The 27,309-nt window shown below is 56.6% G+C and overlaps 14 protein-coding genes across 14 annotated transcripts; 7 read left to right on the top strand and 7 right to left on the bottom strand.

The window, feature by feature from the left end:
- Positions 1-1,645: 1,645 nt before the first annotated feature.
- On the top strand, positions 1,646-3,823 carry B0T15DRAFT_481995 (WD40-repeat-containing domain protein; the record flags this gene model as incomplete). Its single annotated transcript, XM_062866062.1, has 4 exons — positions 1,646-2,069; positions 2,108-2,520; positions 2,590-3,622; positions 3,690-3,823. The coding sequence occupies 4 exons, from the start codon at positions 1,646-1,648 to the stop codon at positions 3,821-3,823; spliced, it is 2,004 nt and encodes a 667-aa protein (XP_062726546.1).
- A 1,606-nt stretch (positions 3,824-5,429) lies between these two features.
- Positions 5,430-6,728, top strand: B0T15DRAFT_489418 (uncharacterized protein; the record flags this gene model as incomplete). The annotated part of the gene is made up of 3 exons (XM_062866598.1): positions 5,430-5,878; positions 5,947-6,551; positions 6,622-6,728. 3 exons carry the CDS (start codon positions 5,430-5,432, stop codon positions 6,726-6,728), a joined length of 1,161 nt encoding a protein of 386 aa, XP_062726545.1.
- Positions 6,729-7,442: 714 nt separating this feature from the next.
- On the bottom strand, positions 7,443-8,868 carry B0T15DRAFT_49290 (uncharacterized protein). Its single transcript, XM_062866894.1, has 2 exons — positions 8,614-8,868; positions 7,443-8,540 (listed from the first exon to the last, which is right to left on the bottom strand). The coding sequence occupies exons 1-2, from the start codon at positions 8,740-8,742 to the stop codon at positions 7,524-7,526; spliced, it is 1,146 nt and encodes a 381-aa protein (XP_062726544.1). The 5' UTR covers positions 8,743-8,868; the 3' UTR covers positions 7,443-7,523.
- A 234-nt stretch (positions 8,869-9,102) lies between these two features.
- B0T15DRAFT_49299 (coenzyme Q biosynthesis protein Coq4-domain-containing protein) lies at positions 9,103-10,266 on the top strand. Its single transcript, XM_062866904.1, has 2 exons — positions 9,103-9,430; positions 9,499-10,266. Exons 1-2 carry the CDS (start codon positions 9,205-9,207, stop codon positions 10,158-10,160), a joined length of 888 nt encoding a protein of 295 aa, XP_062726543.1. The 5' UTR covers positions 9,103-9,204; the 3' UTR covers positions 10,161-10,266.
- Positions 10,266-11,260, bottom strand: B0T15DRAFT_49200 (PDCD5-related protein). Its single transcript, XM_062866825.1, has 5 exons — positions 11,107-11,260; positions 10,943-10,987; positions 10,793-10,881; positions 10,715-10,725; positions 10,266-10,640 (listed from the first exon to the last, which is right to left on the bottom strand). The coding sequence occupies exons 2-5, from the start codon at positions 10,964-10,966 to the stop codon at positions 10,372-10,374; spliced, it is 393 nt and encodes a 130-aa protein (XP_062726542.1). The 5' UTR covers positions 10,967-10,987; positions 11,107-11,260; the 3' UTR covers positions 10,266-10,371.
- Positions 11,175-13,514, bottom strand: B0T15DRAFT_498840 (uncharacterized protein; the record flags this gene model as incomplete). Its single annotated transcript, XM_062867324.1, has 2 exons — positions 11,175-13,290; positions 13,488-13,514. 2 exons carry the CDS (start codon positions 13,512-13,514, stop codon positions 11,437-11,439), a joined length of 1,881 nt encoding a protein of 626 aa, XP_062726541.1. The 3' UTR covers positions 11,175-11,436.
- Positions 13,515-13,539: 25 nt separating this feature from the next.
- Positions 13,540-14,704, top strand: B0T15DRAFT_571267 (Sas10/Utp3/C1D family-domain-containing protein). The gene is made up of 3 exons (XM_062870852.1): positions 13,540-13,852; positions 13,903-14,069; positions 14,119-14,704. The coding sequence occupies exons 1-3, from the start codon at positions 13,675-13,677 to the stop codon at positions 14,302-14,304; spliced, it is 531 nt and encodes a 176-aa protein (XP_062726540.1). The 5' UTR covers positions 13,540-13,674; the 3' UTR covers positions 14,305-14,704.
- A 201-nt stretch (positions 14,705-14,905) lies between these two features.
- B0T15DRAFT_519391 (uncharacterized protein) lies at positions 14,906-15,660 on the top strand. The gene is made up of 2 exons (XM_062868428.1): positions 14,906-15,250; positions 15,339-15,660. The coding sequence occupies exons 1-2, from the start codon at positions 15,033-15,035 to the stop codon at positions 15,601-15,603; spliced, it is 483 nt and encodes a 160-aa protein (XP_062726539.1). The 5' UTR covers positions 14,906-15,032; the 3' UTR covers positions 15,604-15,660.
- A 198-nt stretch (positions 15,661-15,858) lies between these two features.
- Positions 15,859-17,752, bottom strand: B0T15DRAFT_49045 (uncharacterized protein). The gene is made up of 5 exons (XM_062866681.1): positions 17,463-17,752; positions 17,358-17,410; positions 17,165-17,283; positions 15,965-17,105; positions 15,859-15,913 (listed from the first exon to the last, which is right to left on the bottom strand). Exons 1-5 carry the CDS (start codon positions 17,545-17,547, stop codon positions 15,878-15,880), a joined length of 1,434 nt encoding a protein of 477 aa, XP_062726538.1. The 5' UTR covers positions 17,548-17,752; the 3' UTR covers positions 15,859-15,877.
- Positions 17,753-17,988: 236 nt separating this feature from the next.
- B0T15DRAFT_507392 (SURF1 family-domain-containing protein) lies at positions 17,989-19,019 on the top strand (the record flags this gene model as incomplete). The annotated part of the gene is made up of 3 exons (XM_062867645.1): positions 17,989-18,241; positions 18,305-18,820; positions 18,910-19,019. The coding sequence occupies 3 exons, from the start codon at positions 17,989-17,991 to the stop codon at positions 19,017-19,019; spliced, it is 879 nt and encodes a 292-aa protein (XP_062726537.1).
- An 87-nt stretch (positions 19,020-19,106) lies between these two features.
- B0T15DRAFT_49056 (centromere kinetochore component CENP-T-domain-containing protein) lies at positions 19,107-21,025 on the bottom strand. The gene is made up of 2 exons (XM_062866687.1): positions 20,097-21,025; positions 19,107-20,042 (listed from the first exon to the last, which is right to left on the bottom strand). Exons 1-2 carry the CDS (start codon positions 20,876-20,878, stop codon positions 19,235-19,237), a joined length of 1,590 nt encoding a protein of 529 aa, XP_062726536.1. The 5' UTR covers positions 20,879-21,025; the 3' UTR covers positions 19,107-19,234.
- Positions 21,026-21,936: 911 nt separating this feature from the next.
- B0T15DRAFT_489408 (uncharacterized protein) lies at positions 21,937-22,710 on the top strand (the record flags this gene model as incomplete). The annotated part of the gene is made up of 3 exons (XM_062866597.1): positions 21,937-22,029; positions 22,105-22,420; positions 22,610-22,710. 3 exons carry the CDS (start codon positions 21,937-21,939, stop codon positions 22,708-22,710), a joined length of 510 nt encoding a protein of 169 aa, XP_062726535.1.
- Positions 22,711-22,805: 95 nt separating this feature from the next.
- B0T15DRAFT_387499 (kinase-like domain-containing protein) lies at positions 22,806-23,822 on the bottom strand (the record flags this gene model as incomplete). The annotated part of the gene is made up of 1 exon (XM_062864387.1): positions 22,806-23,822. One exon carries the CDS (start codon positions 23,820-23,822, stop codon positions 22,806-22,808), a length of 1,017 nt encoding a protein of 338 aa, XP_062726534.1.
- Positions 23,823-23,869: 47 nt separating this feature from the next.
- Positions 23,870-25,360, bottom strand: B0T15DRAFT_49015 (uncharacterized protein). Its single transcript, XM_062866657.1, has 5 exons — positions 25,228-25,360; positions 25,145-25,169; positions 25,019-25,054; positions 24,579-24,957; positions 23,870-24,473 (listed from the first exon to the last, which is right to left on the bottom strand). The coding sequence occupies exons 1-5, from the start codon at positions 25,305-25,307 to the stop codon at positions 24,229-24,231; spliced, it is 765 nt and encodes a 254-aa protein (XP_062726533.1). The 5' UTR covers positions 25,308-25,360; the 3' UTR covers positions 23,870-24,228.
- Between the last annotated feature and the right edge of the window lie 1,949 nt (positions 25,361-27,309).

The raw sequence follows: 27,309 nt of genomic DNA, 5'->3' as shown, positions 1-27,309 counted from the left end.
AGGACTAGGCGCCGCTCACCTGGGCTGAGCATGTAGCATGAATTCAATAAGGACACTTGCGTTTCCTATACGCGATCCGGGCAACTACCTGAGTATCTAAACTCTGGTTTGATTGGCCCGTCTTCCGTCCGACCCCCGCCGTGTTCACGCCCAACAAGCCAGCTCGAGTTCAGTCCCGGCGCGTTGTTTGACTGAGGTAGTCTTTTTCTATCGTATCCGTAATTGTATTTTCCCATTAGCTCATACCATGAATCAAGAATCCCCAACCAGAGACCCTTTATTAACATGCCACGACTCGACCCGTACTGCAACACCCTTGAGGAGTACACATACGGACTGATCCAGAACCCAATCCCGGAGGATGCGCACCCGAAGTGGAAGGCCTTGAACTAAGCGCAGAAGGATCTCCTTCATGCCCTGGTGTATCATGAGTCGATGGCAGAGAACCGCCAGCAATCCTTCATGACACCTGCCGCCAGCAAGAACCGCATTTACCACTTGTGGGACTTCGCTGGTAGGACGCTGGTTCGTACCACGACAGTCCCTAGGTACATATGATATGACGTTGGCCTGTGCGCTGATGTTGTACTTGTATTGTGCAGAATAACCTCTACAATGTTCCGTGGCGCCTGAACGCACGTGGTGAGATGGACGCAAAATTGCAGCGCGTCTGAACGTTGGACTGCATTGGGCGGTCATTGATGATTTCCGGGCTCATCCTTGATAAGAGGAACGAGCTCGATAGGATGGTGGAGGCCACGAATCCCGAAGAGCGTGGAAGACACCCAGAATTTGGAGAGGAAATCGAGCAGCTAGCCCGGAAGTTGGAAGCGGCCTGCACAGGAAACGGAACTGAAGTTTCTGGCGGGCCTTGATTGAATCCAGGACTCGTGGTAGAGAGAGTCGGTCAGTCTCTACCTTAACTGCACATTACGGTAACCATTACTGCCGTAGTATAATAGTCGGGTACCGTACTTGAGCTGTGCGACCACCATCCTTCTGGTGGAAGGTGAAGTCGTCAACTTACGTCGTGTAGTTGTAACTTTGTCGACTTGGTCACCACGCTATCTTGAAGGGGGCCTCTGAGCAAGTTGGAAATTACTTTAGGTAGGTATCGTTTATCTAAAGGGGCGTCGAAGCCTCTATTGAATACTACCTAGTGTATGGATTAATAAAGGTAGGTCTGCTGTTACTTCCGAGTCGCCCGATCGCAGGGCGCATCAAGTCATCAGGAAACCAGGATATCAGGCTTAAGCTAAAATCCGGAGCTAAAATCCGCCGAGTGGAGCACCGCCGAACCCCGCCATCAGCACTGGACGGCCCGTGGAATGGACGGCAACTTCGGATCTGCTCAGGCGGTCGCATCCCGAAGAGTAGAGAGAGAAGGCAAAATGCCTGAATGTTTTGCTGCGTAGCCCTGTTATTACCCGACTTCTAATTGCGTTGATGCGTACCTACCGGTAGTATTTCAAATTGTGAATGGCTACATTGTAGATTTGCCCCTCGAAACTTCCATCGTCCATCATCGCAGCCTTGGTGCCTTATCTAATTCGCCTCACATAATCACTGCCGCTTCACACCTCCTCCATCCCGCGCTCAGCTTAGCATCATTCACTGCATCTCAAACACAGCCAAAGAAAACACCATGAGCGGCAGCCAGAACACGGGACATGGCGAGCAGGGAGGTGGCTGGCATCCCCTAAATACACCAAACGATTTATTGGACTGGTTGGAGGCACATAACCATGAGGATGAGGAACGGAATGAGGATGAGGATGAGGATGAGGATGACGACGACGAGGAGGAGGAGGAGGAGGACGAGGAGGAGTATGGAGGTGAGTCTCCACATGCCGAACGACCGCAATCTCCACGCTTATCTGACCGTGCCACAATTAACGATGAAGGCGGCGGGAACGGCATCGAGGTTGAGGTTGTCCTTGAAGAGGTCGTGGAGGAAGGCGAAGATAACGGAGAGGGCTCCCATGGTGGCGGGGCGGGACCCGTCGTCGGTGAGCCCCGAACACGGCTCCTTAGGATAGGCGGCGGTAAGGAGCTGCTCGTTCCGCCAGGTCTGTCTAGGTGCTGAGCGCTGACGAATGGACCGCAGGCGGCTCTTTGACGCAGCGCGAGTTTCTGGCACTTCTTCGAGGACAGTACATCAATCCGACAATCATTGATGACGGCGGCGGGGGGCAACGCTTTGCTTGGAACATCGGCGGCTTCGATGGCGCCAAGGCTTTTCCCAAGGTTCCCAGTGACGAAGGCAGGAAGCTGATGGAGTCCGGCGTATTTGGTGCCTATGACATAAGGGCACGCAGCCGCAGCCGCAAGGTTTTAGCCCGGAGGCTTCTCGACCGAGAGCTGGGCGTGAATGGCCCGTCAGGTCGAAGGATCACCCAGGGCCTCATGGCGCAGTCGATGATACCGTCGTCAAAGCCGGAGATGGTTATCCACTACGATGACCCGGTATGTTGCGGGCAGTTCTCGGACGATGGCAACTTCTTCTACGCTTGTGTCAAGGTAAGTGGTTACGGGCACAGCTGCAACTGAGACACACACGACCCTCCGAGCCTAACACTTCTGTTCTAGGATTTCAAGGTGCGCATGTACGACACGTCGAATCCATATCAGTGGAAGCACTACAAGACCGTCCGGTACCCCTATGGCCAGTGGACCATGACCGATGCAGACCTCAGCCCAGACAACAAGTGGCTCGCCTTCTCGTCCCTCCAGCCCACCGTGGGCATCGCATCTACCGATCCCAACGACACAGGCGAGCCCTACTCGCTCGATCTGTCTGGAGACGGTAGCTCTGGCCACCTGGAGTCCATGTTTGGCGGCTTCGCCATCTTCTCGGTCCGCTTCTCCGGAGACGGGCGCCACATCGTGGCCGGCACAGGCCACAATTCCATCGTGGTGTACGATATCGAGCGCCGCAAGTCGCTGCACAACGTTGTCGGCCACAGTGACGACGTCAACGCCGTCTGCTTCGCCGACAAGTCCTCGCCCCATATCCTCTACTCCGGCTCAGACGACTGCACCATCAAGGTGTGGGATACCCGCAGCATGGGCGACGGCAGGGAAGCTGGCGCCTTCGTCGGCCACACGGAGGGTCTGACGTACATCGACACCAAGGGCGATGGGCGGTACGTGCTCAGCAACGGCAAGGACCAGAGCATGAAGCTGTGGGATTTGAGGATGGCCATGTCGACGTCGCGCTTCGAGGAGCTGGACCCGACCGCCGTCACGAGGGAGCGCCAGTATGAGTACGACTACCGCTGGCAGGAGTACGAGGATTACCAGTGGTTCCCGCATCCCCACGACAACTCGCTGGTGACGTTCCGCGGCCACAGGGTGCAGAGGACGTTGATCAGATGCCACTTCTCGCCACCCAACAGCACAGACTCTCGCTACGTCTTCTCTGGCAGCCACGACGGCTTTGTCTATGTGTGGAACCTGGATGCGACATTGGCGGCCAAGATCGACGTGCAGTCCGTCACGAAGGGCGGTCCAACACCCAGGGCGACGAATCGGAGGCATCGTCTGCATTACCGGGACACGCGCGGCTGGGAGGTGCTTGTCCGGGATGTCGGCTGGCATCCGAATGCGCCCATGTTGGTTGGTAAGTGACAGGTGGCTTTGGTTCTCAACAGCTAACAGCGCTGAAAAGCTAACGTGCACGGCAACAGCTTCGTCATGGAGCGGCCCAGCTATGGACGGTGGGACCGCTTCGCTGCACGCCTTCAACGAGAATGAAAGTGACGAGGGCGACCCGGCAATGGGCCTCAAGGTGAATGAAAAGTTGAGGCCGCATCGGTTGTGACCGACGTGGGTCGCGTTGCTTTTCAGTTTCTGAGTCCTTTGTGCAGGCAAGATTGAGCATGGATGCAGAGAACATGAGGTTGTACATATACATGTCATCCCTTCACTAAGGCAACTGAAGACTCGCTGGTAAACCAGTAAGCGAGAACGGCTGGATTCAGGGCCAAAATGTGATTCCTATAAGGTAGGTGGCAGAATTTGAGTGTGAATAACTGGCAAATGCCGCCGTTTCACCGTGATTGAGCGAAGTCTCCAAGGCTTTCTATTTCCAGCCTTTTGTGTTTTTCTAGTGCTGTACTTACCTTACCAGGTAGGTGAGGTGGTTGTTACGTCTGGTGAAGGCCGAGTTCGGCGAACAAGTGGTGGAACTCCAAATAGGTAGGTGGAGTGGCCGTGAGTGGCAAGGGGGGATATAGACGAGATAGTAATTTTGGTGTTGGCAGAATATATATGAGAGTCTTTAATGAAAGCCGCCGTTTTTGTATAGTTCGGTCAAGTTTTATAACTAGGCGCGTTTTGTATGGGAGGTACTAGTAATAGCCGCCGTTTTCCTATGATTCTGTGAAACTAGTTGGAAGTTTTTATGTTTACCCTATGGAAGCGGGTCTTGTAGTGCGCGCATGGTCACGCTTGGCTTGGCTTGGCTCCGCTCAGCCTTGTCTGCTGCCACCAAAGGCGACGCAACCTTCACCCAAGCTTCAACTTCCAACTTCCGCTTGTGCAACCCTTCTCTCCCCAACTCCCCAAACCGTCCGAACCCAACAGTCGAGCCTTATCGCGGTTATTGAGATATCCCGATTCCTTACTTGGGACGGGAATATCTAACTGTTTCATCGCATCTTTTATCCTTTCGTCGCATCTACTCTGCGCGTACGCGGCACGGTCGACTACAACGTTCAAGCGAGCCATCAATACTAGGTGCTGCCGGCCGTTTCGACACTCTCCCGCCGACGAGACATTTGCTACTGACACTAGGGCTGTCTCTAAACTTGGCTCTCTACAGTTAGAAAGGGAGCACGAGCAACGTGCAGCACAGAGAAGCCTTTCCGACGTGCGAAGGTTGCATTGGCACGGTCCGAGACTCGGGAACTCGCAGTTTTGCTCTAGGTGCCTCCTTTACTTGTCCGAAGGGACGGGAGCTTGGAGAGAACAAGGGGAAGACAAGAGAAACAAAAGCAAGAAACGGCCAACTCCTGTTTACAAGACTGCCAGCACAGAGCTGCATCTTGAGAATCTTCTATCCTTTTTTCGCGGGCCAGCCCTGTATCTTCGGTCAAGTGCCAAAGATCGGAATGTACGTATGATGAGCCTTTTACCTCGTTGTTTTTTCTGTTTGATCACAATATCTTCTTCCCCCTTTGCCCTCCCCCTAATTCCATGTGCTCGGACTTGGTCGGCCGAAGCACTTGGTCGGCGGGAAACATGGGAAGCCTCCTGTCAACTACTGATGATGGTACCATGCGCTACAGACGTTCCTGTATTCTAATCCATAGCCAGGCGCTCAATTCACACTTGAATTATCAAGCAAGAAAGAGGATCTAGACCCTTGACCGCCACCGGGCAATATTCGTCGATCGACAGCAGGAGAACCCCCAACCACGGTCAACATGGCAGAAGAGGAGTTTGAGATCGACGTCTATGGCGACTCGGCTAACGACAATGGCGACATCGACCATGGCGAACAGAACCATGGTGAGGGAGATCACCAGGGATATGAGGGGGAAGACGCCTCTGGCGGAAATGCCGACGAGCAGGGTCACGGAGACCACGGAAACTACCACGGTGCACCTCAAGACAACATGGAAGATAGTGCTGCCTCACGGACGCAGTCCGGTAGCCCTATCCCCCAGCAGCGCCCACCGCAGGGCGTGAAGCGTAAGGAGGGTTCTGACGATCGGCCCGTTGACCCTGGCGCCACCACGGCGCTGCTGGTCTCGGAGCTAAACTGGTGGAACACGGACGATGACATCCGCGGTTGGGTGCGCCAGGCCGGTTGCGAGCATGAACTAAAGGACATCACATTCAGTGAGCATAAAATCAACGGAAAGAGCAAGGGGTAAGCCCTACCCTCTAAAGCATCCCCACCATCTTGGGCTTTCAAGAAGTACTAACGGGCACCACCAGCCAAGCCTATGTCGAGTTCACCTCGCAGCAGGCCGCCACTGCTACCAAGCACCGCGTCGACGCCCTGTCGAGCGAGTACAGCCAGCCGGGTCAGAAGAGGCACACGGTCATCTATTCAAGCCCTACCCACAACCCGTTCCGAACGTTGCCGAAGGACGCCCCTAATAGGGCCGCCAAGGACGGTCAAGGTCGGGGTCCTTCTGGCCCCGTGTACAATGACCGTGGCGGCGGCAACTTCGTCGGAAACAACAGCTTTGGCGGATTCCGCGGAGGACGCGGTAACTTCGGCGCCCCCCGGGCCGGCATGAACCAGGGCGGGTACAACCGCAACTTTTCGGGCAACAACATGGGCGCCTTTAATGCGAACAACATGGGCTTCAACAACCCCATGGCCGGCGGAGGTTTCGGCGGTGGCTTCAACCGCGGTGGTATGATGGGCAGTGGTATGCGTGGCGGCATGCGTGGTGGCCGTGGCGGCGGCATGAACATGATGGGCGGCATGCCCATGGGCGGTGGTATGCCCATGGGCGGCATGGCTGGCCCGATGGGCGGAATGGGCATGATGGGCGGCGGCATGGGCGGCGCTATGGGCGCGGGTATGCCTGGTACGTTGAACTGGCCGCAAGACAGACAAGACATGTCATCAGGTTATGGCAACTGACTGAGCAACGACAGGATTCCAAGGAATGCAACCAGGCTTCAACCCGGGCTTTTTCGGCGGCGCCAACCAGTCCAACGAGTGGCAGAACCCGCATGGCGCCAAGCGAGCCCGCGGCGAGTAGGACTTCACGCGGTCGTCTGGGCGTTAGTGGACGGACTCGTCCGCCCCCTGGAAGGTTATCTCGCTTTCTTTTCGGTTGCCCGCCCCGATTCCCCTCTTGACGGCTGTCCAACCACAGCCAGACGGCGCAAACGGCGAATATTTTCCCGGTTCACCAACGCGGCAAAGCATAAAATAGCCGCGACGACCATCTTTTCGGTGCCGTGTGTATTATCTTGGAAGGGGAAAGAGAGACTGCGTTGCTTTTCTTTTCTGGCGTTTGGGCTGCAGAACGGACCGGGTTCAATCACTCCAAAGTGATTTCAATTGCTACCTTCGCGGTGTCACTTGCACTTTGCTCACTGAGATATTTCGGAATCAACTATTCATGGCTTCTTCATTTTAGTGGCGTCTTCGGTGCTAGTTGGATCCTGAGTGTCATGGGGCTTGTTGGTGCATCGGTGCTGGGCTGCATGTATGAAGCAGCTGGGCGCAAGGGATCTCTTGAGATTTTGCCTCGGGAACCTTGGTGACTGCTTAATGTGTTAAAGTGCCCTTCGTGGCTAGATCTCTCCCGCAAGACGGAGCTTTTTTGTGTCCCGATATTGTGAAGGTGGACTTGGGATGGAATGTGTTAGTTTTGAACACGATAACCCCTTGGTGAATGAACTATGATATTAGGGGCTTGCATACGATATCATAGAAGCCTTTCGGAGGCATAAGACCTAGGTATGGTGAATGGGCCAGCCTTCGAGTCCAGTTATGCATTATTTCCCGTGCCGTAGTGGATGCCCAAGGGGTATCCAAGTATGGAACGTCAAGCCTCGAGGCGCTCAATTGTCTGGTTTACCAAACGCCTAATCTGCTGCCACCTCAAGCTCAAGACTTCTCGCTGCCAAGACTGACAGTCCTCGAGGTCCTCCAACTTCTGGATCGTGTCTTCTACCTTTCCGCGATACTTCCGCAAGATCTTCACCAGCAGCCTGTCAACCTCCTGCTGCACTACCTCCCCGCCATCCTCCCCTTCGTAAACCAACCTCTCCCACCTGCCGACCGGCACACACGACAACCTCAGCGCCACCTGGGTTCTGTAACACACCGTCCTCTGGTCCAGCACGTAGTTGCCCAGAAACCCCCTCTCGTCCAGCACGGCCTTCTGCTGCCGACTCAGCTCCGGCAGCACCGCATCGTCCAGGCAGACCTCGTCCCACCGGTTGTCGGCCAGCACGAACCCGTACTCGACCAGCAGGAGATCGTTGGAGTGCTTGCCGTAGCAGATGTACACTTCCTCGCCCTCGTCGTACTCCCGGTCGGCCGTGATGGTGAAGCCTTCCGCGGTGAAGGCGACCTCGCAGCCGGCGTCGGCGTGGTTGAACAGGTCGGCGACCGGCTGCAGGACCATGCGGTCGTCCTTAGCCAGCTTGGCCGTCTGCGCGGAATCGTGGTAGAAGGTGCGGGTGTTGGTCAGCAGCCAGAAGTAGAGAAAGTCATCCTGCTTGGGGATGGAGGCGGCTAGGGCGCTTTGTTGGATGGCGGTCCAGTCGCGCGTGAATTTGGATTGCTGCTTGTTGAGCAGCGCCTGGGCGGGTTTGGGGAGGTAGCGGTGCAAAGCGCGGTCGTTCCAGGCTAAGGGGAGATGCGTCGAGACGGACTCGCGCGAGGGAAGCACCGCGTTCCAGGGGGCGTATTGGGAGGTCGGCTTGTCCAGTGCCAGGTCGGCAGCTAGGATGGCATGCACTTTGGTCCCCTTGGGCAGTGACTCTTTTACTTCGGCCCGGACGGTGTCAAGGGTACGAAGGGCGGATGCTGGGACATGGAGAATTTGATCGTTGGCCTGGAGTGGGTTTAGTCATGCTGTGAATGATAGAGACGCATGATAGTGGGAGGAGAATTGTTTCTCTTCTCACCCTGAGCGGTTTGGTAGCTACAATACCGATGCCCCTGCCGGGTAATGAGCGTGGCGCGACACCGTTGAGTTCGACACCTTGATCGTGCGCCCAGCGAGCGAGTTCGTCGAAGATCTCCATGCTATCCATTTCTTACGGAGAATCGCAGACGGTTTGTTGAAAGCATAGTCTCATCAAGGCCGGAGTAAGTGTTGAAAGTGGAAGAATTAGCAAAATTCGATGTGGAAAAGAGATGGCTTCCATGTGTGTTGATAAATGCATCAAGTCGAGTACGTAACACTTCTCGTGACTCATTACACGGCATCTCCAAATTCCTCATAATTCTGCCGCCTTACCGACTTTACAATCCTGTTGCATCGTTCTGGTAGTCGTTGGGAATCTCTACATCCCAGAACTCGGAGTAAAGAGACGACTACAAGTTGGGGTTTCAGGGTTAGGGTAATCACCGTCCCGCTTTATCTTATCTTCAGAATCCCGGCCGATTTCCGCCGAGCTTCCACTTGATATCGAACGACGCTCGGCCGACACCGACCTCCTTCCTCTCCGGCTAGGCGTCAGGATGCGTTCCTGGTGTTTCCGGGCCAATTCGTCATGGAGGTCACCCTCAGACGCACCGCAGCTGTTATAGCCCGCAACGACAGGTTCCGGCCTGCTGCCGCGGCACTCACAGCAGCCACCAACTCGCGGCGCTTTTCTCTCTCGAGCCTCACCCGGCCGCCGCCCAACTACCCGGGCCATGTCCCTCTCACCGGTATCGAAAAGGCCGCTCTGGCGGTCGGATCCGGGCTGATGTCGCTCCGCGACCCCCGGCGAGGAGGCGAGCTCCCCGACCTGCCCCTCTCTCACTCAACACTCAACACTCAACTCTAACTCTTGGCCATGTAGACCTGATCGCGGCCTTCGCCGAAGCGACCGCGACACCCTACTTCATCTACCGCCTCCGCGACGCCATGCTGGGGTCCCCCACCGGCCGCCGCATCCTGCGCGACCGCCCGCGCATCACGTCGACCTCGCTCAACCTGCCCCGCCTGCGCAGCCTGCCCGCCAACACGGTCGGCCGCACCTACGTCGCCTGGCTCGACCGGGAAGGCGTCTCGCCCGACACGCGCGCGCCCGTGCGGTACATAGACGACGAGGAGTGCGCGTACGTCATGCAGCGGTATCGCGAATGCCACGACTTTTACCACGCGCTCACCGGCCTGCCCATTGTGCGCGAGGGCGAGGTGGCGCTCAAGGCCTTCGAGTTCGCCAACACGCTGCTGCCCATGACGGGCTTTAGCGTGTTCGCCGCGGCGACGCTCAAGAAGAGCGAGCGCCGGAGGTTCGCCGACATCTACCTCCCCTGGGCCGTACGGAACGGGCTGCGGGCGAAGGAGGTGATCAATGTGTACTGGGAGGAGCGGCTGGACACGGATGTGGATGAGTTGAGGAGGGAGCTAGGGGTTGAGCCCCCGCCAGATTTAAGGGAGATACGGAGAAGAGAGAGGGAAGAGCGCCGGAGGAGAAAGGAGGAGGAGGAGGCTGCGCGGGCAAGACGTGCTGCATAGAGGGTACCCGTTCCCGTTCTCGAGGGGTCAGATCCGTTTACAAAATGCTTTGCGATGTTGGTCGCATGTAGAGTAAGGAAGCTGTATGATACCCGGAGACAGCACGGGGCTCAAGGGCAAATGTCCCATCCTTCCTGCCAACTCCACCGCATCTCATCGACCCATGTTAATAAAGCCAAAACAATGCTGAGCAATCCTCCCGAGCGTCGCCTTACAGGTCCAGTAAGTCGTCGTCATCCTCCCACCCTTTCCTCCGGCTCACCACGATCTTCTCCTCCTCCTTGTTGTCCGCCACGGCGTTCAGGAGCTCTTTGAGCTGCTCCTCCGTCACCTTCTGTCGCAGCTGTCCAGTCTGCGCTAGCATGATCAGTCGGTTCTCGATGTCGGTTGCTCGCTGCTCTTTGACGAGCCGAATTCGTCCCAGTCGGTCGGCAGCCTCCGGCTCGAGGATCTGGTTGAGGACCGACTTGCGTGCTTCGGCTGTTCGGTTTGTTAGTATGGCGAAAGACCCAGTCCGGTCGGGCGCAGAGATAGTAGTAATTAAGAGAAAGCACCTTCTTGTTGTCTGGTTCAATGCGCTTGTTAGCGCTCTGCCCGGGTCTCGTGAAATACTGTAGCTGTGGACCACTCACTGTCTCTGTGCTTGGTCCTGATTGCTGCCACTTGACGAAGACTTCGCCCCTCCTTGGGCTTTGAGCTGCTCCAGGCGAGCTTTCCGGATCTGCAGATCGACGATTAGACGAAAGACTTCGACCTGGTGGCCGCCGGGCTTGGAGTGATACCTGTTCCAACTCTGCGTCATCCATTTCAGACTCTTCTTTCTTGCACTGCGTTGACACCAACTAAGTAAGGTAGGAGAGAAGAGTTGCAGTGCACCGTGCGATCGCGGGGTGCCAATGTTTTTGGTGGGGTGATGTCTTGCGAGGGAGCTGTGTGCATCACTCACTGTATGTACTTGTACAAAACCTTCGTTACGTTATTAAGCCGACTTAAAGTTGCGCTTTGCAAAGAACACCAGGCAACCGGCAATATCATGCCATGTGCGATGTTTCCCAGAGTGTATAGATGGAGGTATCTATCGTGTAGTAGTCGACAGTCCAATTACAACGCCGCATTTCCTCTTGTCTATGCCTGCTATCTACATGGTCATACAGATTTGAGTACACATTCGTACACGCCCTCTCATTTCCAACAGCGGCAATGCCATTTCTTGCGAGTAGTAGTGGCCACCCTGGCCGTCAACCAGGTACCTATGAATAAGGTAGCTCGTCGTGGTTCATTGGAAGGGTAGATCGGCCGCCAACTTCTTCAGCATTACCGAGCGTTTCGCCTTGACCGCTGCCGTGAACGCGAGGAGTGTAGAAACATTCGCTTGCAATTCGCGGGCGCGTCGGACGAAATAGCCCGACAGATAATCAACATCCGTTTCCCAGCCGCGGCTAACCTGCGCTCGCATCCTGCTGTCGGCGGTCTTCTGCCCCATCAGCTTGTAGTACACCTCGTCTCGTAGCCAGCTGTGAACCGCTGACTGCCGGAACCTTGGCGAGTCCCTTAACTCTGGCATACGCGATACCACCTGGGAGAGCTCCGAGATACAGGCGTCAATGAGATTCTTCGTGTGCCGATCGGTTACGAGGTAGTCATATGTGCAGTCGAATAGAACCGCGAGTGGGTCCGCGATCGTCCGGAAAGCCACCATTGGCAGCTTGTGATGGAGGAAGTCGGTCATAGAGTGGCCGGTCGCGTGGAGTCCCGGGACCGCCGTCAGAAGTCGCAAGAGTTGCGTCGGGACTTCGGTGCGCTCCAAGGGCGGGTGGTATTTGATGCGAAAACGCGCGCCCACTTGTTCCGGTTCCGAAAACAGCGATAGGCAGAGCCTCCCAGGCCGGACTTCTGAGACGGAGAACGGCCTGTCATGGTGGCCCAAACTTGTCGTGAGATGCCCGAGGAGGAAGGTCGGCCGCCTCAGCTTGTTCGGAAAGTGAGCGTCAATGACGGCCTCCGCGACCCCAAGTCCATCGTTTATAAGGCAGATGGTTGACCGATGATCCAGCCGGTGCCTAACATGGCTGAGTGCTTGGACAACTTGGCCGGCCGGAAGGGTGACGATCAGATTGTGGATCGCATCTCTGGTTGAAGACTGATCTTGCCCCGCCGAACTGCACTCGGCTCGGACACGACGATGGATGATGACATTGTCGCCCCGGTACAGGCGCAACTGCTTCTGGGTGTTGGACCAGTGCCGGTAGAGATGACGGTTGTGCAGTATGTACCGCACAGGGGGGATGGTCTGGCAGCCGGCCAAAGTGTGAGCGATGTATCGCCCTTTCAAATCCAATCCCATGACATGGATCTGGTCGCACGGGTTGAGCGGCTGCACATCACCGGGAATAGATGTCTGAACGCCCGTCTGTCGCGTTTCAGCGTCCCACAAGGCAACCTTGGATCGAATCAGGTCCAGCCGTCCCTGCTCTTTCCCCTCCGGGCGCGCGATAGGACTAGCCGAGACTCTCGACGGTTCGTCCTCTATCCGTTCCTCCACTGTCTCTGCATGCTGCACATGAGCCGCGGGGGGCTGGTGAATACCGCCTTGCTGCGTTTTGGAGTCCCGCGAAGACACCTCGGGTTGGGCGTCTGCCGACACCACACAGGTAACCTTGGTTATTGGGCGCATAAGTCCCAAGCCCGACTTTGTCGTCGGTGCATGCTTGTCGCCAACAGGCGAGATTGACAACGGCGGTTCTTGGCTGCGCAGATTGAGAGGCGGAACGTACCAACCAGCCTTCCAAGGCCCCAGGCCTGACGGAATGTAGCCGTTCTCCTGAGTTCGGTTGGATCTTGACGACGTGAAGTACCGACCCAGCGAGCGGCGGCTGGCCCCCCGGCCCGCAATGCTGTTATTGAATGACCATGCTGGGTATCTGTAAGGTATCCGCGCGAAGGCCCGCGGCGGCGGGCCACTGCTCAGAAGGAAATACAGGTTGCCGGTGTTCACACAAGGGTCTGAGAGACCATGGTAGGGCGAATCGGCGTCACAGACTCGTGGAGACGCCTGTCGCGGAAGGCTCTCGATCTTTACGGCATGCGAGCCGGCATTGGGAAACTCGGACAGACGCAGCAGGCGCTTGGGCTCGGGTTCCGTTCCGTAATGGCAGGCACTCGGGCGGCGTCGTGAATCATAAACTTTGACTCGTCGGGAGAGGCACGGCGAAGGGAAGTGTCCCTCCTCTTCGCCCCGGCAAGTTCTCGCTGCTGGAAGAGAAGAAAAAATTACTGTAGCATGATTGGCCCACAAAGAAGGATCGCAGGGGGGAAGCGGGTACGTACCAAGCCAGGCCCCACCTCGAACCACATGCTGGAGAACTTTCCCAAGGGTTCACGTGTTTTCATGGATCACTCTATCTCAAAGGCAGCAGCTTCATCATATGTGGGCCGCATTTGCACGCTCCCTGGGAATACACGGGAACAGTCACATTGAGATTTAGAGCCTAACTTCATTCATCTTTCAATCACAATGGATGTCACAGACGTGACGCCGCAGCTGGACCGGCTCGAGGAAGAGCTAAACAAGGCCGAGGAAGTTCTGAATCCTCTGCTTGGTGACATCGGGGATATCTCGTCCAAGCTTCCGCTCCTGGACAAAGCCAAGCTCTACGTTCTGGCTACCTATACAATAGAGTCGCTGCTCTTTTGTGAGACTTATCCCCGTCGTTACCTTCTCACAGTCACTAACCCTCGTCAGCCGCATTGCGCCTCAACGGGGTGGATACCAGAAACCACGCGGTCTTCACCGAGTTGACTCGGGTAAAGCAGTATACGGAAAAGATACAGAAGCTTGAGAATCCACCTGCACCTCGTGAGAACATGGTCAACACGGAGGCGGCGGCCCGACTTCTCAAGTCCGATCTTGTAAGTTGCCCGGTTGCCCATGCCTTGGCCCGCACTTACTCGAGAACAGGGGGACAACAAGGATATCAAAGCAAAGTTGACGGAACTTATCGCCAAGGAGCGGGAGAAGGCTGGAGCCAAGTCCACCGAGAAAAAGCGCCCAGCGGAGGAGTCTGCCGTGGAGAACAGCTCGACTGACGCCGGCCAGAAACTTCGCAAACGACCAAAGCGCAACGGGGGCAAGAAGAAGAAATGAAAACTCTGTTATGACTATCGCAGGCTCGACATTTTGACCGAATTAGACGGCTCAGAGGATCACGCTTCCGCCCACTGCCAGAGAAGGCTACGGACGAGAGCAGCCGCCACACGGACCACGTCCCTTCGAGAGAGACTCTCTAGGAGAACCGCAGAAACAGCCGAGGGCATCACTCTGGGGCCCGATACACCGGATTGCTCAATGTGTATGTGCATGAGCATTCTTATGGAGCGGACTGAACGGGGCCTTGTTGCCTGCGCCGCGAAGTGATATAGCCGGCGTCGTCAGAGATGCGGGGAGGCGGAAGTGTCGGGGCGGCAGATAGCTTAACAGCTCAGGTAGCAGCAGTTTGCATCTCAATACTTGGCTTGTAATTGCAGAATCTAGAATTGTCCTTTCATGCGGCTTTCATCCACATGCTGGAAGTGCTTGTCAGGTCGAGCTGGTCTAACCCCAACCCTGCAGTGAACATTGTGACCCGGCATTCGGGAATCACTAAGTGAGTGGGTCTGAGGGGCAGGCGAGCTTCGATTGGCTTCCAGCCTGCAGGTCCCTTTTTAGACCCGCCCTGCCGGAAGTCAGCTATAAGCCGGGGATAATCGCAAAATCACCGTCTTCGCTCCGGCAAAATATCTCCAACCCAATTCGACGCCTCCCAGCAACACCACACCCGTTGAATCGTTCACTCGAGCGCCCACACCCCCGCAAATCTCACTCGCGTCAATACTATGCCTCGTCAGTCAAGGTCAACCGCTCGTCCGGCTCCGGCCCGGCCGACCGTCCCGGCGCGTTCCGGCCCCGCTCCGACCCAGCAGCAGCAGACCCGGCCGGCCGCCACCTACGCGGCTCCGACCGGTTCCTCCCCTACTGCCATGGCTCACCAAGCTCCCACGGCTTCCGGCTCCCAGGGTCCTGGTCTTCTCGGTCAGATGGCCAGCACCGCGGCGTACGTCACGCCCTCCCCCGCACCCCGACCATCCGTTTTAGGAAGACACGCAACAGTTCACAAAGCGTGACTAACACAACCACCCCAGTGGCGTCGCGATCGGCTCCTCGATTGGCCACGTCGTCGGCAACGGCATCAGCAGCATCTTCGGCGGCAGCTCGAGCGGCGCGCCCGAGCCCGCGCAGGCGACGCAGGCGCAGGCCGCGCAGAGCAACAGCAGCTGGGGGAACAACTGCGCGGGCGCGACCGAGCAGTTCACCAGGTGCATGGACGAGCAGGGCGGCAACATGCAGATCTGCGGGTGGTACCTGGAGCAGCTGAAGGCCTGCCAGGCTGCGGCTAAGCAGTTCTGAGTTTGGCGGATGGATTGATTGAAGGGGGTTGAGGAATGATGGGGGTTGAGGAATGATGGGGGTTGAGGAATGATGGGGGAGTGTAATTTTACGCCTGTTGCTGGCGGCATTATTGGCCTGCGGTTAGGTGGACAAAACTCTCTGCTTTGGCGTTCATCCATGAACTATAATGTACAACTACCAACAACTAGAACAGCGCAAGACGTCTTCCGCTCAACTGTTTCGTCTTGCGGCTAGACGTGACCCTCGAATCTGTGCACAGGGAGATATACCATCACTCCCCGTCGTCTGTCCTGGGCTCGAAATTGGTCTACGAATGATTAGTGCCCCGACTGCGAGTGGCAAGAGAAGCGATACTTACGGAATTTCCATTGTAAAACTGCTGGTCTCTCCGCCGCTCGTCTGCCTGGTCGAGTCCCGCTACCCACACACGACGACGCCGGGCTGCCTCGACAGCAATTTGACTGTGAGATGCCCGGGAAATGGGAGGCTGCGAGGCTGGCGGGGGTGGGCCGGCTGTGCTGAAGATGGTCGAAAAGAAAGCATAGATCGTGCCGGAGAAGCCGGTGACGATGCCGAGGATGTAAGCGATCAGTCTCTGGAAAATGTTGCCTTGGGGCTCGGGTCCGGCCCTGGCCGAGGACGTGTAGGCGGCAGCGTGCTTGAGCACCCGTACGAGAATCAACGTCGACGACGGGACAAGCTCCAGCTCTTGGAGAGATTTGCCCTCCTCGGTGACATCGATTGCCTTGCTCGGCAACGGAGTAAGGAGTACCTTGAAGGTGTAAGGATCCCTGCCGTCCTTGCGCGTCTCGTCGACCCATGATCGCACGTCTTTCAGCGTCTCGCTGCTCGAGAACCGGCTGCGAATCGTCGAGCCGTCGAATAACCGGACTTGGAGAGAGCAGTGCCCGCTTAGCCTGCCCATCGAGGGGAAAACTTGGCTGGCCGGCGCGAAGGGGGCCGACGCAGGTTTCTCGGCCGCCGCAGCCGCCTTTCGTTCGGCCTCGGCCTCGGCCCTTTGAGCCCGGCGAGCCGCCTTGTCATCCTCGATAGCCTTGAGGATCCTCTGGCGCTCCTTTCGAGCCTCCTCTTGCCTCTTTTTGAGAGAAGCCACGTGCTTGCTCTGCTCGTCGGGCTTCTTCATCCCGCTTGCCTCCGCCTCGGCTTTGGCCTTGGCTTTTTCAGCCCGCTGTCGTTTCGCCTCCTCTTCATCCTTCCGTTGCTTTTCGGCAAGGCTTGCAGCTCTTTCGGCTAACAACGACTGGACACGGGAGTCAGAGGGAGGTGGTAGGCTGGTCTGGGCTGAGCTACTGGCTGCTGAGGATTGGTCTGCATGGGTCGGTTGGCTTGGTGCTGCTGCCGGTGCCACCGCGGCACCGAGCTGAGGAGCTGCGGTTTGAGCTGCCGCAGATTGTGATGCCGCAAGTGCGCTCTTTACCCTCCTCACGAACTCGCCCTTGGAGACGCCAGCAGCGATATACTCGCACAGTTCACCTTTCCTGGATTGTATCAGCGCTTCGGATCCGTCATTGAGCTGTGAAGGAACGGTATCCCTCACCTCATCATCACGATAGTGGGCTTCTTGGGAAGGGGGTAGAGCTGAGAAAGGAAGCCTTCTTCCTGTGAACCAGCGGGGAGCCGAAGCGTCACTGCCTCGGACTGCAACAGCGAGCGGATCTAATCGAGGCCGTTGTGTTAGAGACTAACTTGGAGCGGGAGACAATAACGGACCCCTCATAGAGAGCACTCACCTCTCCGTCTGCCAAGAAGTCATTCTCCCAAAGCTGACTCTCAGCTTCGCCGTCTATATGTCGGTTAGTGCGTATCACCTCCTCGATGATGCTGTAACGTCTAACCTGTGGCGAAGCATACTACGGGCTTAGCCTGTTGCAGAGCAGCAGCAATGCCTTCTTGAAGGGTGCCCTGGAAGAAGAGCGACATGATCGTGATTCTGGTAGACTGCCAAATCCTATGAAGTAGTTCGGCTGTGATCGGGTTGCCTGGTCTGGTTGTTGGGGATCAAACTTTCAATACGGTAGCAGGATGGAAACGTTGGTGTATGATGCAGCAGTGATGCAGTTGAAAGCTGTCTTCAAGGCGGCATGACGCGCTGACGGCATATGCAGCACGCGCCGTAATACCAGTAGCGGGTAAGCCATAAAGCAGGATCCCAGCTCCAGCGGGGCTGTTGCTAGCGGCGGGGTGCAGCGGCAATGGGCGCTGATCCGAGCATCCGAGCCTCTGCTGATGGGCTCCAATTAGACTCGGGAGAATTGATCTCCACCGACAGGGAGGGCCAAGCGCAGTCAATAAATCTCCCGATCCTGAAGCACTCTCAGAGGCACTGCAATTCAAACGACATCAATGCAGCCTCCTTCCACCATGGCGCCCGTGAGAGCAGCTAGCTGCCTTTTACGGCACCTTGAGTCCCAACAGCTGCCAATTGGCCGGACGATTGTCAGATGGAAGCAACCTAGCGCCTCTGCAAGCCTCCCTCCTCCCCGACGGCTCTTCTCCAGTACCCCGCGATTCGCAAAGCAAGCAGCCGACGACCCGGGCTTTACCTCGATCCTCGACAACCCGCCCGAGCTAGTCCGAACCGGCCGTAGACATGGGCCTGGCCTTGTCATCCTCGGTACATAAGTGCCACCACGCTACAGATCGTTCCACTCCGAGATACTGACACCCTCACGCGCAGCCATCATCCCCGTAACCGCCTTCATCCTCGGCACCTGGCAGGTCAAGCGGCTGCAATGGAAGACGGACCTCATCGCCAAGTGCGAAGACCGGCTCGTGCGGCCTCCGCTCCCGCTGCCTCCGCGCGTCGACCCGGACGCCATCGCCGACTTTGACTACCGCCGGGTCTACGCGACGGGCCGGTTCCGGCACGACCAGGAGATGCTCATCGGTCCGCGCATGCGCGACGGCGAAGAAGGGTACATCGTGGTGACGCCGCTGGAGCGGGACGGCGACGAGCGGGCAAAGGTGCTGGTCAACCGGGGGTGGGTGTCCAAGAAGAACGCCGATCAGAGAAAGCGGCCGGCTGGGCTGCCCCAGGGCGAGGTGAGGGTAGAAGGCATGCTGAGGGAGCCGTGGAAGAAGAACATGTTCACGCCAGAGAACAGGCCCGACAAGGGCGAATTCTATTTCCCGGATGTGAAGCAAATGGCCGAATTAACCGGGAGTCAGCCGGTCTGGATTGAGCAGACGATGGGTGGGTTGATCCTAATTCGCTCCCTTTGCTGCTCTCATTGCTATGGCTATGCATTTAGATGGGATATGCTGACCCGCCCCTGCCTTCAGACCCTGACTACTTCACGGTTCTGGACTACCAAGACCGCGGCATCCCCATCGGTAGGCCGGCCGAGGTAAACCTGCGCAATAATCACGCGCAGTACATATTCACCTGGTGAGTCGTGCTTGTCCCAGGACGACACTGCCTTAGCGACTCTGCTCCCTTCGCAAGTCCCGTCCGTGGCAGTAGCCGACTAATTGTGGCAGGTATGGGCTGTCCCTTGCAACCTCGATTATGTTCTACATGGTGGTCCGCAAGCCGCCATCCGATGTTGCTCGGCGTGTTCGTATGAATAAGCACTGGTAATGATGTTCAACGAGGTCGCCTCGGTGTTCAGGTGACATCTTCGTCCTCCGTTCCGCCGTTTGTCTTGCGGCGCTTTTTCGGGACAACAGGGGGCGGCATTCGCAGCTCTTGCAGCAACTCCCTCGGGAGGTGGCGTTGTGCGAGAGCAAATGGCGTAGTATTCGGGTTGATCTGACGTTGTCTGGAAAGCGTCAGCCATGTGTAACAGTATCGAGATACCCACTGATAGATTGTAACCTGCCGTTTCATCAGCGTGAGCACATCGCTCTCGTCGATGGTCTTTCGGCCGGCGTGCTTTGCGTAGGCCTGCAGATCTTCGCCCAGCTGCTCAAAGAACCAGTCTGACGCCTGCATGATGGCCTTCATAGCGTCAGGGGTGATCTTCCCCTTTGCTCCGTTGGCCCTGGCGAAGTTCTGGGCGAGACGTTTTACTACTGCCGGTGGAAGAGACGGATACTCAATGCCATACTTTGAGACCTTGATGGTCTTCTTCGTAAGCCTGCGGTCCTGTGGGCCTCTCGCCGTCATAGGTTCCCGTTCTGTCTCATCGTGCAGCTGCTCATTCTGAGCTTCCAAGGGCTCATCCTCCAGCGCCGGCACCCCGCCGAATAGATCTTCGTCGTCATAATCATCGCTCCTCTGGTCAAGAAGTGGTGCATAGTCGTCGTGCACTACTTCGGCGGTAGCAACAGGTAAGCGGCCAGGTGGGCCGTCCGGTGAGTCTACGACCTGGGGCGCCATAAGAAACGTGCTCTCATTTACGTCGCCAACTGGGATATCAATCCTGAAGTCGCTCTCCCGACCGGGATCAGGGCGGTTGGCGTCGGAATCGAGTCTACAGCCAAGTCAGCGCCTCACTCTTGCATTGTCTGTGACGAGCCGAGAATACCTTTCAGGGGACGGCAGCTCCTCTAGCCCCATCGCGATGTTCGTCTCGTCCAGCGCAGCCGTAGGCGGGAAAAAGCCCGAGTCAATCCCGACGTCCTCACTATGCAGCATGTCATGCGTGTCGAAGTAGTCGCTCATGCGCACACTGCCCATTGAGAACCGATTCATAGGCTGCTCGCTATAAGCCCTGCGCGGCATCTCTATTGACTGCATCGTAAAGTTGTTGTCGTCATCAATCAACACCGACCGATGAGGCTGGAGATCGTCACTATCGTCCTCGTCCTCCTCATCAATAGGGAGCGAGAGCCGTGGACGCTTCGGAAGCTCCTCATCATCCTCGTCATCCTCGTCGACATTTATTGACCCCAGCGTCGTGTCGTTGCCTGGGCCATCTGATGCCACGGTCCTATCCGCTTCGCCGGGCGACGAAGACGAGGAAGTCGTGATGACCTCGGTGTTGCGCGCCAGTACACGTCCCAGAGAGAGGAGGAAGTCCCGCGGCGAATCGCGAACCTCGCGCAAGCTCTTCCGTCGGGCGCGGTGCGGCGTGAAGATGGCTGCCCGGCGCGAGTCGATCGTCCGGAATGCTGCCCGCGCATGAGGTGTCGCGGCCGGCGGTGCCACCTTCCTACCCGACGCTGAAAGACCCTGTGGACGCGGAAGGCCACGTCCTTGACTTGCGGGAGTTCTGAAGACGGATCGCCGGTTACTCGAGGCGAATGGTTCGGCGCTCGACGCCCTTCGGCTAGGCGTCGCGTCGGGATGCTGGTTCTCGCGAGCCATATTGGTCAATTAGGGGGGGTCGTGTTTCGTTGTAAGATGCACATTGACAGTGCTGTACATTCAATGCCGGCGAAATTCCGCTCATCTCTCTTCAACCCCTGGTTATCGATTTGAGCGTGACGCGCCGGCAAGGTACCGTACTTGTTGGAATCGGGACTCGTCGCTGACGAGGAACACTGCAGCCCACGTATTGTGGGGCCGGCACTGGCTCAGACAAGGGACACGGCCCGGCCTCCACCCAAAGGATCCCAGGCCGCCTTCTCGTTCCTCGCGCTGCTTTACTAGTGTAGGTAGGCTATAGGATGCTATACCCGTGGACGGAGTAAGAAGCTATCCAGAGGTAGGAAATGTTGAACCTCAGTAGAGTCCAACCAAGTTTCAATTCACACGACGACAGCACATTTTTCAATAATAGGTAAGCAGATTAAGCACCTAAGCTACGTACTGCGTAACGTGATGCAGTAATAACGACAACACATCGCTCTGTCCTGATATTGTAATGTACTGCGGAATACAATGGAATTTACAATACACACTGTACAGTACATACATACGGTACCTTACTTAGTGACCGATGCGCTGCAGTGCTACCCGCTGTGCCACGTGATAAGTTAAGGCCACGATCCGAGTCGCCCAGCGACGATCAGGTCTAGACCGGCCCAGCCATTCAACGGCCAGTCAGAAGTGGGAGTGGGGTGCGGGGACCGGACTCCCATTTCATCAGTCGGAACACTTTTCGAACTGCATGGAAGCTGCGTTCACGAATGCTTTGAACGGAACGGGAAGTTTCGATGATTCACGGGTTCGGGTCTCGAGAGATTGGCAGGTGTGCGACGAGGCGGGCTCATTTGTGACGCGCCGGGGGCAGACTTCTCTCCCCAAGGTTTTGTCGGCACAGACGACAAGTGCTCACTGCTCACCACTACCTGAACTATCAGGGAGAGGGTTGCAGAGTATCTCCGAGATGTCGTCTTGCGGAGTTTAAAAGCATGAGCACTCTCTGGTCTCCCTCTCTCTCTACACTGTCCGATTCCGGAGTCCTTGTTGCATCCCTCGCCATGCCGCGATCGAAAGAATTCTACGGCGACCCCATCGAGGAGGACACCCTCTATGTTGCCCTCTACGAGCGCAAAGCCGTGGGGGAAGCCTATGTATGTCATCCCCGACTCTTTCTCGTACCCAGATCCGGGTCCTCGGTGCAGCTAACAGATCTGTTTTGACCGTAGCACTGGGCGCTTCTTCTTACCGGTCCAGGAGAGGCCGGACGAATCCACCAGACAACCGATCGTACCGGTTCATGGGCGTACGAGATCAGGGAGGTCGAGCAAGTGCAGCCGACGAGGTCTATGATCTGCCTCATCGGGATCGGGCATATCCCCCCGGAGAAGCGAGCCGAAGCCGAGGAGGCTATGAAGAGTGTTCATGTACCCGCTCAGGGCGGCAACTTGCGTAGCGGAGAGCCGTTCAACTGCCGCACATGGCTCAAGCTTGTCATCAGTGTGCTTCAAAAGGAGGTCATTCTCAAGCTGCCTCTGCACGTTGGTAAGTGACCTGTATGTCAATGAAAAGCGGGTGGCAGAATTCCCCCCCTCTACCTCCGATCTTAGATGCCCGTTTGTTTTGCTTATTCGATTTTTTTTTGTCTTTCTTTCTGTCGTTTTATTTCCTCCACTTCTAGTTCTCTCCCCTCTCCCTTCTACAACGTTGTCTAACCACCACCTCAACATCCAGAAGACGTCGAGACGAGATGCAGGATAAAAGCGGGGGCGCTGCTCAAGCCCAATGACCCGGAGGGAAAGAAACTGCCTAGTGTGACGGCTCGGATCGTTTGAACCATCATACGTTGCTCCGACAGGTATCGGTATGGCGGACGGAGATTGGACTGAACCGAAGGCACAAGGCGACAATCAGGGGATAGTGCCACTCATCAGAATATTCGTGCCCATAGCCGCCGTTCCACCGCAAGTTCATGTTCAAAATCCCCAAACCCCTGGAATACATCACCAGCCATGTCCGCCAGCCGTTGGGGCGTATGCAGTGAGTCGAGCCCATATAGGAAGCTTGTGTATTCCCAATACGTCGGATACCAGCCAGCGTGTTCCCAGTCCACGACGCCGGCCAGTCTTCCGTCCTCGTGCACGAGGATGTTTCGTCGAGACAGATCGCCATGAGTCATCACGATGTCGTGTCCCCCGCGTTGAATCTCATCCGGAGCCGGGGGCCGCCGTGTGAGAATGAAGTCGTGGAAATCTTCCTCGGTAGCAAACGGACCGTATGGTGTTCGACTCCCGAAGATCAACTCCATGCGAACATGGTGGCATCCGCCACCGGTAGCTCCGGTGACTGCAGTCGCCGGGGCCGTACCGGGCCTGAGCTCCTTGGGTATAGTGCGGAGCTTCGAAAGAAAGCGGTTCAAATCGCTGGCCAAGTCGTGCAACTGCTCGTCCGTGAGCATGCTGAACACCTCACCCATGGTATAGCCGGGAATGCGCGAGGTCACCATGTAGGACCGTTTCGAATCTGAGACTAAATCTAAGGGCCGGGGCACCGCGAGATCCGAGTGCCGGCGGATCAGCTGCAGGGCTCCGTATTCGTTGGTCAAAGGTCCGTTTGAAGACGCATTGCAATATTTGATGAACAGGTTGAAGGGGAGTCGCTGCACCTTAGCATCAGTTGGGCCGTATACGAATCTGCCAGCACGATAAAGCTCATAGTAGGCTCGGATCCGTACACGGCTTGGTAGGAGACGCCAAAGGTACCAAAGAGCGCGGGAGAACGGTTCCCAGGCCCTGGCAAAGATGCACAGTACCGCACTAGAGATTGCGGCGAAGACAGACGCCACATACGGACGCGACTGCCTCCGCTCAATGGCCCTCCACACGTGAACCCAGCGAATTGGGGCGGAGAAGCGAGCAGCCAGCTCTAGTGCTCGCTCATCCGGCATATCAACATCACAGCCGGATTCGTCAAAGAGCCGCATGTCTCGTCCCACCTCGGCGTCTCTCACAATAGCGGGCTCCGCGAGCCCACCAATACCGGTTGGCGAGACGATGTACTGCGTATTGCAACAATATCAGCCTAACCGGTCATTCCAGAAGTGCACCAAACTCTTGACCCACGACCACAACACTCACATTTCGGCAGGTGCTCACTTCATAGCGACTCAGCGGCCTGGCGAAGAGCTTCCAAAACCCCTGGGCGAACGCGGAGGCGGCAGACGTGCGTAGAAGCCAGTGGCTGCCGAAAGGGGGGCACGGGTCTTCGCATCCGGCTAGCACCCACCTACCCAGGTCGGGCCCCAAGAAGGCAACAAGAAGGTCATGCAGGGACTGACAAGCAGCAGAGCCAGGTTAGCTCCCGTCACGATAGCCTCTACGTCCGGACAAGGGAAGCGCTGGTCCTGTTCGGCCTGGCCCACCTACCGAATCAATCTCTATTTTGCCGGCCCCGAAGGGAGGCAGGATGGGATAGACGGCAAGACGATCGCGCCACGAGTCGCCCAGGCCTGAGAACCGGCAGGTCCCGCCGTCGCGTCTCGTGATGACAGGCACATAACGCCTGTCGCGCAGCGGCTGGACTGGGCCCTCATGCACAACTGGCCCGGGGAGGATGGCTTGTCAGCAGCCGATTTGAGAAGCGTCGCGGCGCGGCAGTGGCACAAGGGGTAGCAAGGGTGGAAAGATGCAAAGGCGGTGCTCACAGTTCGTAACGAGCTGTCTCCAGTCTGAACAAAACGCATCGAGACAGGCGGCCACGTCGCTTCCTTCGCCTTCGGGAGCGATGCGGTTGAGTAAGTGCCGGGCTGCCCGGTCCGGGTCCGCGGCCTCAGTGACGAAGCTCTCCACTAAAACGCCTTTTGGATGCGGTAATCTGGCTGCGCGTATTACGCTGAGCGCCTTGGTCGACAAATCCGAAAACCTTTCGATAACTTCCATGTCCTGAAAGCTATTGGAAGAGGACGACGTCTCGCACCCCCAGATGGGCGGAATCTCGACGTCGAACAATCCACACCGAAAGTTTTCTTGTTTAGGGGGCTGCCCAGTGATCGACATCACTCGGCGGGATCTGCCGAGGCGGCCCTTAGTAAGGGTTAGGGTGATCCATTCATCATCCATTCGCAAGCAACCTGGAAATTCCAACCTCTTTTCCAGGAACTCCGGACCCCTCGTCGTCCTCCTGATTTCCTGCCTCAGTCGCCCAGTGCCCTGTGGTGAATAGCGTAGGGAATTGGTATACACCGGTGAGGTTGTATGTAAGCAAACCTACCCGTTCGGAAACGTTGGACACATGGCTGTTGGTACGTTTAGCGCGTACCTAATTAATGCATACTAGTATATACATGTACATACTAGATATCCATACTTGTTAGGTACGGAAGCTCCAATGGGTGCTTGAGGCCGTTGTTCAGATGCCCGGAAAATACATGCATTGTCACGGACTTTGAGATTTAATATTACGGTAGCTGACCTAAGTGGCCTCAGATGCGAAACCGCAGAGCTAATGCGTATTTTTAGCTCGGCGTCAGTTGCTTACCTTCCATCTTATCTGCTTATGTATCCCTCGCAGGGTTTGAGTTCCATTTTCTACCTTGCATAGGTAGCATACGGAGTATACCTGTCTTACAAAGAGTTTGGTTATCATATACCACAGCATGTAACCCACACCGCGCCATGGCATTTCAAAGTACCTTGTCACACTAAGGTGAATTGAACCTCTTGCTTCCCTCAGCACCTGCTACATATGGATGCGTTGAAACCGACAAATCAGAAGATCTCTCCTCTGCCAATGTCAGTTCTCGGGCCGTGCTTACCGCGTATCCCATAAGCCCGAATAGGAATGCTATCTGACTGTGCAACTAGGCGCGCTGGTAGCAAGGCATCCATGGATCTCTGTCGCAGGCGGGCCTCGATACCTAGGTAGTATCAGCGCCTGAAATCCGAGTTTAAGCTGAAAGCCAATCATCCGACCGTCAGATGCCCGAGCTGAGACAATTGTTGGACGAGCCTGAGTGAGAAATACGTCTGTCCGAACCTCCAAAAATGCATGGCTTGTACTAGTAGTGATTAGGTAGCTCTGTCGCTCGTGGTGAAGGTTTGTCAAGAAATGGCAGACAGGTGCTAGGTGGCCACCATAAGGTACATACCGTCACTGTCGAACACTCTCAGTGTTACACCGCAGCTGCCGGCCTCTTCCGGAGTTCGGCCACGACGCAGAACGGTACGATGTTCGAGTGCGTGCTCGGTCCCTACATTTGGGTTGCAGTGTTTGTACATGCACAGTGCAAGTGCTCTGCAGGACAGCTAAGGTACACCGTACGGTACTGCATCTTAGACCTGTGTAGTTGAACTTGAAATCCACATCCCCATTACGAGGATGTGTGCACCCTCGGTGGCCTGAAAATCTGGTGGCCCAGGTGGCTTCTTCTATTGAAGCAGGTCCGTTACAGTACACCATGGAAGTCGTGCCACAACAAAGGCACAGGTGAGATGATTGTGAACTGACCACCTCGCGAAACGGTGCCGCTAGGTCCTTAGACTCTTCCTTTCAGCCTCAGTGTCCAACACAAGCCTTGGAAACCTGCCTACCGAACTCATGAGAACCCGAGCGTTTAGCCATAACGCTGACCAAACATTTGTTGAGACAACATCCCAAGCGTGCTCGACACCATTGCAGACACACTGTCGTTTCGAAACACTCGTATCCATACGCTGTTCCTGAGCCCGTTCGCTTTTCCCGAGCCCGTTCGCTTCAGCTTCTCATCCGAACAGGTCCTCTGCACACATCGCCCTGCCGATAAGGTGCTGCACCAGTACACCGAGAACACTGTGCTACACGGGCAGTTACGCCTCCTCTCCTGGTTGAACACGAGAGTTCAGGTGAGTTCACAATTCTGCGACTGCATCTCCCTATGTGCCATAGAACGCTGGTGCCGTCCCAAGGGATGGACTCCTTGTCCTTTCCGGCAGACGCAGATCACGAAGTAGTGGCTTCAAAGTTGCCTCTGAATGGCGATGGCAGCAAGAGTCCCTTTGTGTCCTGATGTTGGCGGCACACCATTCCCATCCGCCGAATGGTTTCAACCATACCAGGCGGTTGATGCCAAAAGTGTCAGAGAACCTACCCCTTGCTGCTGAGTGGCTCCCCAATGAGACGACCTTCCAGGTTGCCGCCAAAAGAGGACATGGCCGCGCCAAGACGATGGCGCACCGTGCGGCCAAATCCCGCGCTCCACTGGCTGCAAGTCCCCGCCTGAGGTCTGCAGGAAGGTGCGCCACTGGTGCCCTGAGCCGGACCGGCTCGAGACCGGGCAGCCTCAGTGCTTGGGTGCACTCTCCCACACAGTGCCAGGGTTTTATCTCATCGGCGAGTTGGAGGCATTGCCGTTCCGTGAGACTGCACTAGGTCGCTCGGGCCCGTCCATCCTCTGTTTC

Source organism: Chaetomium strumarium (assembly GCF_033439665.1).
Source record: "Chaetomium strumarium strain CBS 333.67 chromosome Unknown B0T15scaffold_1, whole genome shotgun sequence".
Taxonomy (NCBI): Eukaryota; Fungi; Ascomycota; class Sordariomycetes; order Sordariales; family Chaetomiaceae; genus Chaetomium; species Chaetomium strumarium.
This window is presented reverse-complemented; position numbering and strand designations above follow the sequence as displayed.

What these genes read in the sequence shown, in the direction of transcription:
- B0T15DRAFT_49290 (XM_062866894.1), bottom strand. Translation starts at nt 8,742, where the DNA reads ATGGATAGCATGGAGATCTTCGACGAACTCGCTCGCTGGGCGCACGAT. An exon ending in TAGCTACCAAACCGCTCAGG is followed by an intron (nt 8,541 to 8,613) that starts GTGAGAAGAGAA and finishes AACCCACTCCAG; the next exon opens with GCCAACGATCAAATTCTCCA.
- B0T15DRAFT_49299 (XM_062866904.1), top strand. Translation starts at nt 9,205, where the DNA reads ATGGAGGTCACCCTCAGACGCACCGCAGCTGTTATAGCCCGCAACGAC. An exon ending in CCGCGACCCCCGGCGAGGAG is followed by an intron (nt 9,431 to 9,498) that starts GCGAGCTCCCCG and finishes TTGGCCATGTAG; the next exon opens with ACCTGATCGCGGCCTTCGCC.
- B0T15DRAFT_49200 (XM_062866825.1), bottom strand. Translation starts at nt 10,966, where the DNA reads ATGGATGACGCAGAGTTGGAACAG. An exon ending in ATGACGCAGAGTTGGAACAG is followed by an intron (nt 10,882 to 10,942) that starts GTATCACTCCAA and finishes GTCGATCTGCAG; the next exon opens with ATCCGGAAAGCTCGCCTGGA.
- B0T15DRAFT_571267 (XM_062870852.1), top strand. Translation starts at nt 13,675, where the DNA reads ATGGATGTCACAGACGTGACGCCGCAGCTGGACCGGCTCGAGGAAGAG. An exon ending in AATAGAGTCGCTGCTCTTTT is followed by an intron (nt 13,853 to 13,902) that starts GTGAGACTTATC and finishes AACCCTCGTCAG; the next exon opens with CCGCATTGCGCCTCAACGGG. An exon ending in GACTTCTCAAGTCCGATCTT is followed by an intron (nt 14,070 to 14,118) that starts GTAAGTTGCCCG and finishes ACTCGAGAACAG; the next exon opens with GGGGACAACAAGGATATCAA.
- B0T15DRAFT_519391 (XM_062868428.1), top strand. Translation starts at nt 15,033, where the DNA reads ATGCCTCGTCAGTCAAGGTCAACCGCTCGTCCGGCTCCGGCCCGGCCG. An exon ending in CAGATGGCCAGCACCGCGGC is followed by an intron (nt 15,251 to 15,338) that starts GTACGTCACGCC and finishes CAACCACCCCAG; the next exon opens with TGGCGTCGCGATCGGCTCCT.
- B0T15DRAFT_49045 (XM_062866681.1), bottom strand. Translation starts at nt 17,547, where the DNA reads ATGTCGCTCTTCTTCCAGGGCACCCTTCAAGAAGGCATTGCTGCTGCT. An exon ending in ACTTCTTGGCAGACGGAGAG is followed by an intron (nt 17,284 to 17,357) that starts GTGAGTGCTCTC and finishes GGCCTCGATTAG; the next exon opens with ATCCGCTCGCTGTTGCAGTC. An exon ending in CCCACTATCGTGATGATGAG is followed by an intron (nt 17,106 to 17,164) that starts GTGAGGGATACC and finishes GATACAATCCAG; the next exon opens with GAAAGGTGAACTGTGCGAGT.
- B0T15DRAFT_49056 (XM_062866687.1), bottom strand. Translation starts at nt 20,878, where the DNA reads ATGGCTCGCGAGAACCAGCATCCCGACGCGACGCCTAGCCGAAGGGCG. An exon ending in GAGCTGCCGTCCCCTGAAAG is followed by an intron (nt 20,043 to 20,096) that starts GTATTCTCGGCT and finishes ACTTGGCTGTAG; the next exon opens with ACTCGATTCCGACGCCAACC.
- B0T15DRAFT_49015 (XM_062866657.1), bottom strand. Translation starts at nt 25,307, where the DNA reads ATGCATGTATTTTCCGGGCATCTGAACAACGGCCTCAAGCACCCATTG. An exon ending in CTAACAAGTATGGATATCTA is followed by an intron (nt 25,170 to 25,227) that starts GTATGTACATGT and finishes ACGTACCAACAG; the next exon opens with CCATGTGTCCAACGTTTCCG. An exon ending in GAGACAGCTCGTTACGAACT is followed by an intron (nt 24,474 to 24,578) that starts GTGAGCACCGCC and finishes TCCCCGGGCCAG; the next exon opens with TTGTGCATGAGGGCCCAGTC.